General features: G+C 31.6%; 1 protein-coding gene across 3 annotated transcripts in view; it reads left to right on the forward strand.

Annotated features, from left to right (window-relative positions):
* Nucleotides 1-8589, forward strand: part of LOC123302318 (polyamine-transporting ATPase 13A3) — a 30803-nt gene extending 22214 nt beyond the window's left edge. For 2 of the 3 annotated variants that reach the window (XM_044885196.1, XM_044885194.1), the window contains 4 exons: nucleotides 220-1720; nucleotides 3473-3672; nucleotides 4553-4658; nucleotides 6108-8589. In XM_044885196.1, coding sequence (XP_044741131.1) covers nucleotides 220-1720; nucleotides 3473-3672; nucleotides 4553-4658; nucleotides 6108-7738 — 3438 coding nt within the window. In that variant the 3' untranslated portion in view covers nucleotides 7739-8589. The remainder of the gene's footprint in view (nucleotides 1-219; nucleotides 1721-3472; nucleotides 3673-4552; nucleotides 4659-6107) is intronic. The other variant, XM_044885195.1, reaches the window with a different exon arrangement.
* Nucleotides 8590-15203: the final 6614 nt, after the last annotated feature.

A 15203-nucleotide genomic window follows, 5' to 3' on the forward strand; every position in this document is an offset into this window, starting at 1 on the left:
AAATGTAGCCTCATTTCAAAGGGTCTTCCATTTTACACCTTTCTGCTATATTTAACAACACATAGTCCTTCACCCAAGCCTTAGTCTTCCTGTTTGTCTAGACACTGTATGATGCCTTTAGCGAAATACCAGCGATTGTTTGAAACGACTAAGCTCGCCCCCAGAAATGATTTTAATTACTGGGAAAAATTCTAAAGGGAATAAACTTTTTGGTTTCAGAATCAACGTAATTTAAAAAGTACTGTTCACAGTTCTGACATAGCAACAGTTTTACGTCCACGAATTGACGAGCATGGTATGATGGTACCCGAACATGAAACAATCTCAACCGAACATTTAGTACCAGGCGATATACTCGAGATTCCACCTCATGGCTGTACAATGCAATGTGACGCCGTACTTCTTACCGGCAACTGTATATTAAACGAAGCAATGCTTACCGGTGAAAGTGTACCCGTCACCAAAACTCCAATCGCCAATTCCGTGAATATAGTCTACGATTCCAAGGAACATGCGCGTCATACACTATTCTCTGGCACCAAAGTGTTACAAACACGTTATATTGGGGATGAGAAAGTATTAGCAATTGTTATTCGTACTGGATTCTCAACATCGAAAGGTGGTTTAGTGCGAAGTATTTTATACCCACCACCCGTTGATTTCCGATTTGAAAAGGATAGTTATCGGTTTATTGTATTGTTAGCGATTATTGCAAGTGTTGGATTTATTTATACAGTGATTACAAAAGTTTTGAAAGGAGTTGGATTAGTTGGATTAATCGTTGAGGCTTTGGATTTGATCACCATTGTGGTTCCGCCAGCGTTACCTGCTGCTATGACTGTAGGTCGTATGTACGCTCAACGATGTTTGAAGCGTAACAATATTTTCTGTATTTCGCCGCGTACTATAAATGTTTCTGGTTCAATAGACTGCGTATGTTTCGATAAAACGGGAACCCTTACCGAAGATGGTTTAGATATGCTCTGCATAGTTCCAATCGTTAATAGATTTTTTCAAGTTCCTATCAAAGATATTGCAAATATGGCATATGACGTCTTCATGTATGGAATGGTTACCTGCCACTCGATAACTGTTATCGATGGAGAAATGCGTGGCGATCCTTTGGATTTAAAGATGTTCGAAAGCACTAAATGGACTTTGGAAGAACCCGATATATCCGATAATACAAAGTTTGATACGATATTTCCAACAATTGTACGCCCCCCACCAAATCGACAACGTAAGCATAGCGCGCCAGAAGATGGAAATGCGTTTAATCGTGTCTTAAGAACTAGTGGAGGAGATAACAATTTTGAAATTCAACAAAACTTGGAAATCGGTATTCTAAGAGAATTTCCATTTAGTAGTACTCTTCAACGGATGTCCGTAATTGTACGAAAATTAGGAGCGCCCTATTTCGAGTACTTTTGCAAAGGATCGCCAGAGATGATACTAACATTGGTGAGTGCAAGCTCGGTGCCGGATGATTTTCATGAAACTCTGGAAATGTATACACAACAAGGGTATCGTGTAATTGCATTGGCGCATAAAGTTTTACATAAGATGTCGTATACAAAAATTCAGCGTGCTAGTCGTGAAATGTTAGAATGTGATTTGAATTTGGTTGGTTTAATTATTTTGGAGAATCGTTTGAAACCACAAACGACACCGGTTATTAAAATGCTGAATTCAGCACAAATACGGACAATTATGGTTACAGGTTAGTTTTTTTTTTACTATCTATCCTTCATTCCTTCACTCAATTCATTTCCTCTTCACAGAATCAGCGAGTACCCACTTTTTCCCGTATCTATCCTATTTCCTAGAACATTTAATTTATAAATATGTGCATATGTAATTATATCTTTTTCCTATTTAAAATTACCAAATGAAATAGGCTTAAACTCATAATTGGTTATACTTCTAATAATGGGGTTTAACCTCCGTTTCTCTGATATATGCCTATTACAAAGACCCACCCACATCATTATTTGTTAATCTTTATTTATTTAACTACATTCGTATATATACAATTACATTTTATGATGTGGGTGGAATCGGTTACCTCGTTCTTATCCAAGCGACGACCATGTGGATTCGAACCCATAACTTCCCAGTCAGTAGCCAAACGGTCAAAGACAAACCCCATAGACCGCCGACCACTGATCCGGTAGCCCGCTCAACCACTGAACCATAAATCACGTTCTAGGAGTTACAGCTCAGGCTGCCCCTTTGACTATTGTACAGTTTGTTATGGTTTATTTCCAGCATCCACACCCTTTTTTATTGATGTTAGTGGTATAATTAATTTAGGAGTTTACTTATGTAAATCAAAAGAGAGGGGGAGGGTGAAAATTGAATCAATTTGATCATAAATTCGAGATCAGCGGCTTTAAAAACTCTTACATGTCTTAAAAAGATTTAAATTTTCAAAAAATGGTGTTTTTTTAAATTTTGAGTCTACTTATGTGGGTTAAAAGAGGACAGGGGATTAAAAATTTAACTAGTTACTCTAAAAACACCTTTATACGTCATTAAAAGTCTTATATTGCAAAAAAATTTTATTTTTTATTTCGGGGATCTACTTATGTAGCTAAAAGATGGGGAGTGGTGAAAATTGAATCAATTTGATCATAAATTCAAGATTAGCAACTTTGAAAACCCTCTTAGATGCCTTAAAAAGCCTTAAATTTTCAAAGAGTTGGTATTATTTATTTAGGAGGTCTACTTATGTGAGCTAAAAGAGGAGGAGGGTAACAAATGAACCATTTTGACTGAAATTTCGAGATCAGCGACCCCAAAAACCCTCTATACGTCATTAAAAGTCTTAACTTGCCAAAAAATGGTCCTTTTCATTTTGAGAATCTTCAGACCTCCGAAAGGGAGGAGGAGGTGCTTACAGGAGCTTATTAACAAAAATATCTTAAATTTCGGGTTACTTTAGCATTTTGACCTTTTTAAAATCTTTTAAAAGTTATCTAATTTACTTTACGATTTAAGCCTCCTTAATTCCAACGGCGCGGGGATTAAAACTAAAAAGTTCCGCTTTAAACCATATAGACTTTTTTAGGATAATTTTCTGAAGCCAATGTAAAAAACCGCAAATCAATATACCCAGCAAACAATTTTTCCGTAAGAATCAAATAATTCGTTTATTGTACTATTATTATGACTTGAATAATACACCAATTATAATCCCAAAAAAATTCGATTTATATTATGGAACACTTTGTATTTTGGCTCAAAATTAGCTCAATATTTCAAGTCTAGAAAGAGCATCCAAGATCTCCTATTAAGATTCAAATGTTAACTATTCATCTGCCCATCAGGTAGTTTCCCGGTTTTACCTGTGATTCAATTCGCCCCTGTATACATTTCTCACACAATCGAATCTATCCAAAATAAAATTTTGACGTATAAAATGAGCGAGTACATTTCCAAAGTATTTTAAATTAATAATATTTGATTTCAGGTGATAATTTATTAACAGCGTTAAGTGTTGCCAAAGAATGTAAAATAATAACAGATAATCAACGAGTAATTACAATTGATGCTTTTGGTCCTGATGATAATTCATCCACACCAGAAATATTCTTTTTGCAAAGTAATAGTCCAAAAAATTATTATACAGAACCACATCGTGCACAAAATGGTGGAATTTGTTTACCAAATGTAAGTATTTTTCAGGCTAGACTGCTAATTGAACAGTTAATTAAGCTATACATTTTATTAGGATACCCCATAAAATTACCATTTGCTGCAAAGATTTCACTGCAAGATGAGCTTAAAGTACTTTCGGTCGTCACGTGACTAGACAAGTTGCCGACTAATTTATATTCATTGAATTTAAATCTAACTTATGAAAAAAAATTAATCAACACGGACAATGAAAATATTCGTATCACAGAAATGTAATAAAATGCTTTAAAAATATTGTAAAAGATGAAATTTATATTTCAATTTGGCTAGTTAAGTCATTGAGTCCGCCATGATTATAATAATCTTCGGATAAAATCGCATCGCTGTCCCTCTCACTCCCGCCATGCCGCTACCGGTACCGGTGACACTGGTGACAGTATAACCTAACTATTACGAATTTATTTTTATTGTTAAAAAACTATTATTTCAAAAGATTATCCATGAAAATTTCTTTGAAAAACTTAATTCATTCATTAAAAAAAATCAAAAACCAAAGTCTTTTTATGTTTTCTTTTTGGAAAACGCCGCAAGGTAATGTTTTTTATTTTTGCAAAAACAGAATCTGTGATAAATTTTTTTAAAGCTCAATCACCGATTAATTTTTGTACAATAAACATTATTGTGAGTTCTTTCATAAGGTATTGTGTTAAAGATCACAATTTTAAAATGAAATAATTCACAATTTTTCCCCACAAGAGGCCCCAAAACTGTGTTTATTGTAATCAAGGGACTTTGAACTATAGTTTACCGCAAAAAAAAAATGAACATTCACCATACTTGCTCAAATAGCCGAATTACTTTAATTTACTAAATTACTTCGTTGTATCAAATAATGATTTTCTTTTTTTTTCAGAGTGTAAGTGCTGTGGATTACAGTATTTTAAGCTCCGATGCTGATAATTCAAGTGTTGCAAGCCTAGCTACGATTGAATCCTGTACTGTGAATACTGACGTCACTAGTAAGTAGCAAATATATTATTTAATAAGGGACGCTCCTCAGTATAACGGGTGGGAAAATTTTATGTTATTAGAATCATATCTCCACCCTGGATTAGCCATAATATTCCCGGATAAATGTTCCTAAAAACCAAGAATTATTGCTGTCGATTTTTTCGAAGAATTTCATGAATAAAATATTTGATTTTATCTTAATTTAAGATTCTATTTCGAAGAATTACGCCAATTCAAACCAACAAATTTTGGGGGGATTGAATCGATTAATAGACCAAAACTTAATTTTCTATTAATTGTCATGTTGGTCACATTACTGGAAAACCTGGAAATTTTATTAGTTTCGTAACCAAGTTCTAAAAAAAATTATATATTTAAAATTAATGGTGCATGTGATTGTAATATCTAATATTACTATTTTCCATTTTCGTTATTTGTAAATTTCCTTCCCCTTTCGTTCAAAAAATTTTTTAGTAATAATTTGGTCAGGGAATTTTTGAATTAATAAACTAGAAAACCTGGAAAATTCAGAAATTTTATTTAAAAAAAACAGTGGCTACTTGGAACTAAGACAGAACCCGTAATTTCGAAAAGCTCAAATCTCGTGGAAACTGCTTTTTTATAATAAATAAAAATTGTGTTGATTTGAAAATTCTCTGGTGGAAAAAATATTTGAAGAAAAAATGGACTGTCTAATTCAGACTGAATAGCTCTGAATAGACAATCCAAAAACTGTGAGAAATTCAGAGTTTCTAAGACTTATTAAGACTTATCCTTTCTTTAAATATTTTTCCAACAGTATTGTTTGGTAGTATTCAAATATGGAAGCATCATATCTCGGGAACTATTTTCCGATTCGGTGAATAAATTGAATTTTCGTACATTTGATGAGTTCTTTCGTATTTGTTAAAATGATCTTGCTTGAAATGGCTCAGAAAGTAATAAATGGGGACGTGCCTCTCCTTTTAAAAGGTCTCCAAATGAGTAACACCCCTCCCCTCTTTTCAGTTGCTTGTATATAGTTTTCGAGATATCAACAGACTTAGTTCTGCCTTTGATCTTGTTGAATTCGCAAATTTCTATGACCCAAACGGGAAATGAACTGAATTTTTATTTTTGCGGGACATTATAACATAAGCTTTTGCAGTTCAAATAGCTCAAAGAGTATTAACTGAGGTGGACCAGCTTCTTTAAAGTCTTGACATATGTCCCGGACCAACAGAAAACCGTTACAACTCACCTTAAAAAATTTCGATAAATTCAAAGTGTTAGATTTATATTCCATTTTGAGTTCTCTAAAGATCGAATCCGGCCCTGATTCCAAAAATAAAAGTGTAAGATTATTTCTTTCTAAATTAATATGAGACAATTTTTTATGAATGCGCAACAAGATTTCTCTCAAACAAATTTATTTTAGGGGATAAAAAATAAAAAACTAATTCCAACATTTTTCCAAGCAGATTCAATTCATATTGACATCCCGCCAACACCACACGTCAAAAATGAAATACACAACACTGGCAACTATCGTTTTGCAATGACTGGAAAATCATGGTCAGTTGCACGTCGTTACTTTCCCGACTTAATACCACGTATTGCAACACGTGGTGTTGTATTCGCTCGTATGAGTCCCGACCAAAAACAATCCTTAATACAAGAACTTCAAGCACTTGGATACTATGTTGCAATGGTTGGTGATGGTGCAAACGATGTTGGTGCTTTACGTTCCGCTCATTGTGGTATCTCGTTATCGGACACCGAATCAAGTGTTGCATCACCGTTTACATCGAAAACTCCGAACATCACAGCAATAACTAGTGTTATTAGTCATGGTCGAGCCGCATTAGTGACAAGTTTTTCAATTTTTAAGTACATGGCTGCATATTCATTGACCCAATTTATTTCGGTGATGTTACTTTATAGTATTGAATCAAATCTAACCGATTTGGAATTTTTATACATAGATCTGTTTGTAATAACAGTATTCGCCTACTTTTTTGGTAAATCGGAAGCATATACAAAGAAAATTGTTCCAGAACGTCCGCTAAACAGTTTAATTGGTTTAACACCGGTATTAAGTTTAATTATTCAAATGATTTTAGTTGGAACTTTCCAATTAATCGCATTTATCCATTTAAAAAAACAACCATGGTATGTACCGTTTGATCCAAAAGATAAAGAAATATCAGTGGGTTGTGTGGAAAATTTTACAATTTTCACCGTCTCCAGTTTTCAATATATCATTTTGGCTGTTGTATTCTCCAAAGGTAAACCACATCGTAAACCGATGTGGACAAATCTCGGTTTCATCCTTAGTGCAATTGGTTTAACAATATTTTCTTTATATTTAGCACTTATTCCAAGCGAATTTTTTACGAATCAATTCGAGTTAGTTCTACCAAATCGCAATGATACACTACATCACCATCCAGAAACCTTAACTGTCCTCCCAAATCATAATATTACACTAGAAAACTCAACTGTGCCTTTATTTGATTTCATTTCGAATACAACCTCCTTCAATGAGGAAACGGATGTTGATATTTGGGATATAAATCCATTTCAATATATGCTTATTGGATACGCTTTACTCAACTTTATAATTGCATCCTTTATGGAGTATTTCTTTTTGGATTTTGTCGTATTCAAGAAATTACGTCATATGTTCCACGATATTAATAAATCGAAAAAGAAATTCTTAAAAATTGAATCGGAATTAAAACGTGAATACGATTGGCCGATTTTAAGTGATAATTTTAATTTAATGTCACGGCAGAAATCACGTCAAGAGGATGCTTGTAATGCGGGATGTAATTTAATGGTTGAACAAACGAATGCATTCAGTGCGGAGAATAAAATTCTTGATTGTTTCGTTGAAGATAATCCAAATAATCCAAGTATTGTTGTAAGTGCGTCCTCTGGAATACCTGGATCGCCAGCACCTATTATGTCGGATCTAGGTGACGGTGGGGATTTGATTAATCAAATTCAAACACCAAATCGTTTTGTGAAAAAGAATTCGGAATTTGCGGATACACGGAATGGTACTAAATCTATGCTTGAACTAGATACTTTTAAAAATAGCTGAGTTTTAAAAGAAATTTTTTGGTTATTAATACAAGCTTCATATAGTTAATATTTTCTTTCAATTTTCTTTGTGCATTTACGCGACTTTTTTTCTCTTGTGGCGCTAAAAAAAGGTTTGGCACTAACTAGTTTTTTTTCTAATTCGAATTTTTTTATATATTGAAGATTATTTCGAATCGATTATATTTCTTAGGTACTTAGGTTGATGCTACTTTTCTACGGAGCTATTTCGATTACTAAGGAATTATTTGTACGGATTGTGAAGTAAAAAAAATTACGTAAATGACACTAATCACCTGTTTCCAACTCAGGAATGCGCATACGTTTTATCATTCCCGTAATTGAGCATACGTTTTGCGGATAAGCAATCAAACGTTTATGTAAGATGAGGCAAGCTGTATTCCCCGTCTCCCTACTTCATGAAGGGGTATAAGCTCAATATCATACCCACTATTGCGTTGATCTAACAGACAGAATTAAAACAAAATAGGCCTCATTTGATATAAAAGACTTCGACAGCGTTTTTACGAATCATCGAAACACTTTTTAGAAGCTTTTCGATATACAGCTCCTTCAAGTAGTTTTGTTTTATGAACTCAATCGGCTCAAATTGTAATCAAATGGGGGTCAATTTGGTGAATGCCAAATTAATTGGTTGGTCGATTGTATTTGTTGTATTTTGTACCTTAAATTCGGTAACCGTTTGAACATGGGATTCAAATTTACGATTTATGGGATTTTAACGCTAAGATGTCGGCGCTGCAAGTAAAAAGAATATAAACCATACCGGCTAAGACAAAAGACAAAAGATATCTATTTTATTTTACATTTTAATGTGCTGCGCCATATTTGCTGTCCTAATATTTTATAATTTCGATAGTTTTCATAGTTTTTTTTATATAAATTTTGTAGTTTGTGTTCTTATATAAATTTTGTACATATAATTTTATGTACTTAAGTCATGATTTACTTTTTTTTGAAGAATTGCACATTAATACACTCTACAACGACATTTAATCGACAAAGTAACCAAAGCTAACACTTATAGTTCTTTTTTCTATCGCTAGATAGAGTCTTTCTTAGAATTAAAATTCCATAGATTTGTTTCAAATAAAATACAGATAATTTGGAACAAATGAATGGGTTTGAATTTACATTTCAAACCCAAATTATCCGCCAAAATACCAATATTTCGCGTGATTAAAAACGATTTACGTATCCCCTCAATCCTCTCGTTTATCAGTATTAAAAGTTCCTAAAAAAAACATTTTGTTGTTATATACTTAAATTGATTGCTTGGTAATCGAAATGCGTATAAAATAAATTTGGGAAATGAGACAAGTTAGTAATAAATACAATTTATATGGAAGTTAAATGTATTCATTGCTCTTGTTTTAAACAAAATTTTGACTCTATTCGGTCTTAAATTTGACGAATTGTAAAATATAACTTCCTCAAGTCAGTTTGCGAACACCACGCGAAGCCAAAATATTAAGCAGTTTCATGCATTCCACACTGTCTTGCGCTTTTCGTGGAAAGTCATTGTCTGCCGCACTCGTAAATTCTTGGATGCCTAGCGAATTGTCTTCAAAAAGTCGTCTTATGCTCAATGGGCTGCTATAACCTGACAATCAAGACTAACATTGTTTTAGAATTCTACTTCCAATATTAATCATATTACGCCGAAAATAAATTAGATTATACAAATTTTCGTGGAGAGTTGTACAATTTTAGAATTGACTCCCCGAAAAACGTACAAGAAAATTGAAAATAGGAATCTTCCAAGAGTTTTAAACATTCCAGAAATGCAAAATCGAATTTAAAGCCACCAAAAAATTGTTAATTGAAAAGATTTCTGTTTTACGAATTTTAAACAATTTTTAAGTGGAATCGAACAACAAGTAAACCCGCGTTCGACATCTAGATTTGTAAGTCAATGGATTCCGGTAAGTCCGATGGATTTAATCGACATTTTTTGCTTCGTTTAAAAATAAACAATATTTACATATATTTTACTTTGTTATTCTTAGTCTTTTTGGAGTCTACCAAGGCTCATTTTAAGGGCAAAGTAATACCCTTGAGATTGTGTTTAATTTACTCTAAGACTTGAAATGTTTTCATGGTCATTAGAAATTCAAGACGCTTCGTAAAAAAGAAAAAAAGTTCAACTTTTATGAGCTTTAGATTTCGAATCTGAATTTTCGATTGCCATGACATCAAGTAAATTGAAGTAGCGCATCTTTAGGTCCAATTCTGCGCTCTTAAAATAAATCTCAAGGATCAAAGGTAACAAAGTAACAAGCCTGCAAATATTGTATATTTTTAAACAAATAAAAAAATTTAATCTTTTTTTGAAGTGTAGTTCAATCGATAACAATCAAGAATATTCGAAAATGTAACCAAATGTATTGAGTGTGAACAAAAATTTACGAAATTGACTTAAAAGTTGTAATTTTTTGAATTTGTCAAGTTAAATTTGTTAAAGTTTTTAAGGTGATCCTACAAGAAGTATATACTATTTTTACTAAATATTTAAAATGACAAAGTTTTATTTCATACTAGCTCGATACGTACGGAATTCCGCTGTGCGGTAATTTACTTTCATTGTATTTATAGGCAATTTTATTACAAATATGATAAACAAATTACAAAATAAACAAAATGAAATCCTAGTAATATTTCTCTAGCCTGTTTTTTCCTAAGCGATCCATTTTTAGACCGTGAGTCTATTTTTCGTCAATAACTAGCACGATAAATTTTAAAATCTCGCGTGGACAGGAAAAAAGAGACTAGAGAAATAATATATAAGATTCACAAAATATTTTTATTGGTTTGATCAAATTTCTGACTACATTTTTTAATGGGTATTGACTTATGACTGCGACAATACTCGCTCATTGGATTTGGGATCGCCTTAAAAAAATTTGTTATTGAATTTAACTTGAAATGATTATCGCTCTGATGTGTGTGAGGAAAAACAGGAAAATGAATACTTTCAGCATGTACCATTGGAAAACATATCCAAAATTAAAAACAAGAAAATGCAAAAAAAAAAAATTATAATAAATTTTACTTTAGGTAAGCACTAAATAAGTATTAGCGTGCAATAAATTTAGCAGGTTCCTTTCTTTTTTTTTTGTTAAAATTCTTCCAAATATCCAAATTTTCTTTGGACACTAAAAATCGTTCTTAATTTTTTCATAGCGGAATAAATGTTATCTGTTGTCTCAAGTACTTAAAAGCAAAAAAACCGGATTTTTTTGGATTATACTATTTTGGTGTTATCAATTTTCTGTTATCAATGTTGGTACTTAACGATAGGGACGCCAGAAAAAATCACGCTATGGAAAATTTTAAGTGATTTTTATTTTAAAACTAATACGATCTTGAATAATTATATATAGTTAAATTTTTAAGACATTTTTTTTGCTACTTAAATTAATTTCGAGTTAAGCGATTAAATTATTAATGATTATGGAAGTATTCTTGTGGAGATATTCGCCAAAGTTTAAAATATTTATACAGATTAATTCAAAAGCGCTTTCGACAGAACATATCAAAAATCATTTTTTTTATTTTAAGGGGGGTATCTGCTTTAGTAAATTGGAAAGAACATAACCAAAAAAATATAGAATCCTTTATCTCATCTTTAAAAATCTTTTGAGTTAACGAAATAAAAGTTCATTAATTTTGAAGAGAATATTTTTCGCCTTTGAAATTGTCTTCAATCTCTTCCATGTCTTATATCAAACTAATGGACTGATTTACCTATTTTCGAACTACGCCACTTCTAAGCTGACTAAATGGAATCCAAAGCAGACTTAAACCAAACGTGGAAGTCTAAACTTCAAGCGCAAGGGAGAAGTACATGCTTAAGATAGAATAGCCAGGTAATTTAAGAACTAGTGCCGGATTTCGGAGTCAATTCTCCGGAGCCTCTAGTCAATGGGAAAAACGCCAGTTTTTTAAGTCTTCGTAAATTAACTTGAGGATCTTTCATTAAAATTTGTATTTTTTCCCTTTTTTATTTTCTTTTTACTCTTAAATCATTTTAGCGCCCCGCCCCCTTGTGTGCGAATCATAAAAAATGGTTTTATTTTCTTTTTACTTCTTTTTTTTACCCATGGCTAAAAAAAGGCCAGAGAAATAATATAATATCAATAGTAATTAACTTTATTTATATTTATAGGCAATTTTATTACAGATATGATATACATATTACAAAATGAACAAAATTAAGTTTTAAGATTATTTCTCTAGTCTGTGTTTTCCTAAGCGATACATTTTTAGATCGTGAGTCTATTTTATGTCAGTAGCCAGATTTAAAATGAAGTGTAAATCATGGAATTTGATAAAGGAAGAAGGAAGGTATCGCATGGACAGGAAAAAACAGGAGAAAGAGAAATAATATATAAGATGTTTTGAAAATGCCTAAATTCGGCCGGCATTCGAAATTATTTGATCTTAAATTTTGGCAAAAAAAATTGCAAAACATTACTTCCATAATAATTAAATTTTATTAGAAAATCAATTTTTACTTAATTTTTGATGCTATGTTGAAATACTACTTGAATTGATAAATTATATATTTCGTTTTTAAAAAAAATTTTCCGCCATCATGCTGCCAATTTGAGGTTTTATTCGCGTACCTTTTTAATTTAAAAAAAAAAAAAACTTACAACGAAAAGATTTTTTTCTTGAGAACTTAAAACAATCATTAATTTAAAAAAAAAAAAACTTGAAATTACTTACTTGAAATTTTAGCAATTATTTCAATTGCAACTTTTTTCATAAGCAATAATTTTAAACATTTTCTTAGTTTATTTATACGGAGTGTATCACACAGATCGCCCGTAATTGCGTCCAATAAATTACGAGGAAATTGGGATTTTAACCCGCCAGCACTCGCGTTATGACCATTTTGCTCACGCTCGATTTAAAACATACATAACCTTTATTTTCAAATGGTATGTGTGATTGAAACTTTTTCTATCTTCATATTTTATCTATTTTCGAAGTTTGAATTTCTCCGATTTTTCCAAGGTTAGATTAGGTTATGTTATATTGGCTGTCCACGGAGGACACACTAAGGCTATAGAGCCCATTTCCGCTGATAATTTCATTTTTCAGCTCCTCAATTTCAGAGGCTGAGTGCATCTCCTTCATGCATATACCATGCACTACACCGGTCCATCAAAACTATTAATTAAATTAATTTTGTTGCGACGGCGGGAACCGAACCCGCTACCTAATCATACCGCGGACGGAATTGGTTACGCCTTAACCAACTGAGCTAATAGGGCGACAGATTTTTCCAAACTATCTACAGTTTTTTTAAATATATTTTTTTTCCTACGGTCCTACGGTAAAAATATAAACTTCAGAAATTTTCGACCCTGTTCGTCTATTTTCGTTAGTTTAATATAAGTCGTACTCGGTAAATAAAAAAAAAAAAAACTCTTAATAGAAATATGGTGAAATTAGTTAAAATGAATTTAATTATTTAAATTATTTCCCTGCTGTAATATTTTAGCTAGTGCATTAAAAAATAAATTTAATTAAAATTATGTAGAGGTTATGATTTACAAAAAAATATTTAACGCATGTGCTGAACGCGTGAGCAAATATCTCGTCACGTGATTAAAGATTGTCGAACGGTTGACGCGAGTGCTAACAGGTTAATTTTGACGTATTTTGTACTTATAATTTTGAAAGTTAACGTCTTCCAAAAAAAAAAATGTATTTATGTCAATTTATTAAGGCAGTATGTTCCAATATTTGATATCTTTGTGTACTTAAATCACAATTTTTGTGGTAATCAATATCAAATTTGGCTGGAAAAAAAAAAATTGGAGGAGGTTTGATGTCTCACATTTATTTTTTAACAACAACAATAAAAAAATGACAATTTATAAATTCAAAAAGCCCGAAAAATGCAAGTAATATTTCTATAGTAATATATTAATATATATTTTTTAAATTTCACTTTTAGAATTTAAATTTTTGTAATCACCAAAGAAAAATTCCAAAAAAATTATTCAACATTTATGAAGAAAATAGTGCCAAAAAATACGAAAAGAAAAATGTACTTAATCGTACTTAAAAAAATTAATTGAAACCAAAAACAAAGGTTGAATAATTTTGCTAATGTTTACACATGGAGAAAAAAAAAATGGGGTCCCACCAAGTACTTAGAAACGATTTTCCGAATTTATTTATTCACTTCCACAATCAAACGCCATTATATTTAAACGAAACACTGCCCTCAAATAAAGATAGCCTTAATCTGTAATTTAGAGAACGTTCTTATGATCTCAAAACTGAGCATTTTTTACGAAACTACCACAATAAGTGCCGCCATAAATGGTATCCAAAAAATTGCAAGCTATCTTTTTTCTAAGTTGCATTTACAGTTGCTCGTTATATTTTAGGAGAATTTCATTTATTTAGAATACTAGCTCGACCCGTACGGACTTAGAAAAAAACAGGCTTATAAGTGATACAAAATATCAATAGTAATTTACTTTCTTTTTATTTATAGGCAATTCTATTACAGATATGATATAAAAATTACATAATGAACATAATTATATCTTACGATTATTTCTTTAGCCTGTTTTTTCCTAAGCAGTACATTTTTAGACCGCGAGTGTATTTTTCGTCATTAGTCACATTAAGCTTTAAAATGAGGGGTAAATCATGGAATTTTTTGAAGGAATAAGGAAGATATCGCGTACCCAGGAAAAAAAGGCTATAAGAGAGAAATAATGTACAGTTTGGCAACCATCTCGTTAGCCATTTAATATCTATAAGGGTCTAAGGGTCTATTGTGTATACACCCTGCTAGCTAGTTGTTACTGGGATTCGACTAATTTGACACGAGCGCTGAAAATGCCATATTTGCTTTACCCACCCATTCGGGTAAATATTTTCGGAAATCGAAAGACTTAATAAAGAAGCGAATTATTGAAACTATCAAATGTTAATGGCTCCATTTTTTTTAAATTTTACCATTGTGTGGCATATTTGTTTAGATTCCGAATGAAAATGAATAAATGCGTAAAAATGTTAACTAACCGTATAAAAAAAATGCTTAAGGTGTTTGGAAATCTAAAAATGTGTTTTTTTTTCTCTTTTTTTTTTTTTTTTTAATAAAAAATTTTCCTATTACTGAAAAGATTTTAGAACTTTTCAACAACAAATAGAAACAACAAATTATTGAAAAAAAAAATTATGCCTTATTTTATACTAAAATTATAAAAAAAAATACAAAAATCGTATTTTAGGGAAAAAAAATTGTTACTACAGTAAAAAATCGGTAATAACGACATAAAAGACAGTTAAAGAATAAACTGAAACACCAAAGAGCCGGATTGTGATGGCCCTACTCAAAACAGGTAGTGGTTTCGGAAATGCTCTATAATTCTTATAATTAAGGCCTTACTGTGTCCTAAACCCGACCTTTT

This window comes from Chrysoperla carnea, chromosome X (assembly GCF_905475395.1).
Source record: "Chrysoperla carnea chromosome X, inChrCarn1.1, whole genome shotgun sequence".
In the NCBI taxonomy this organism is placed as follows: Eukaryota; Metazoa; Arthropoda; class Insecta; order Neuroptera; family Chrysopidae; genus Chrysoperla; species Chrysoperla carnea.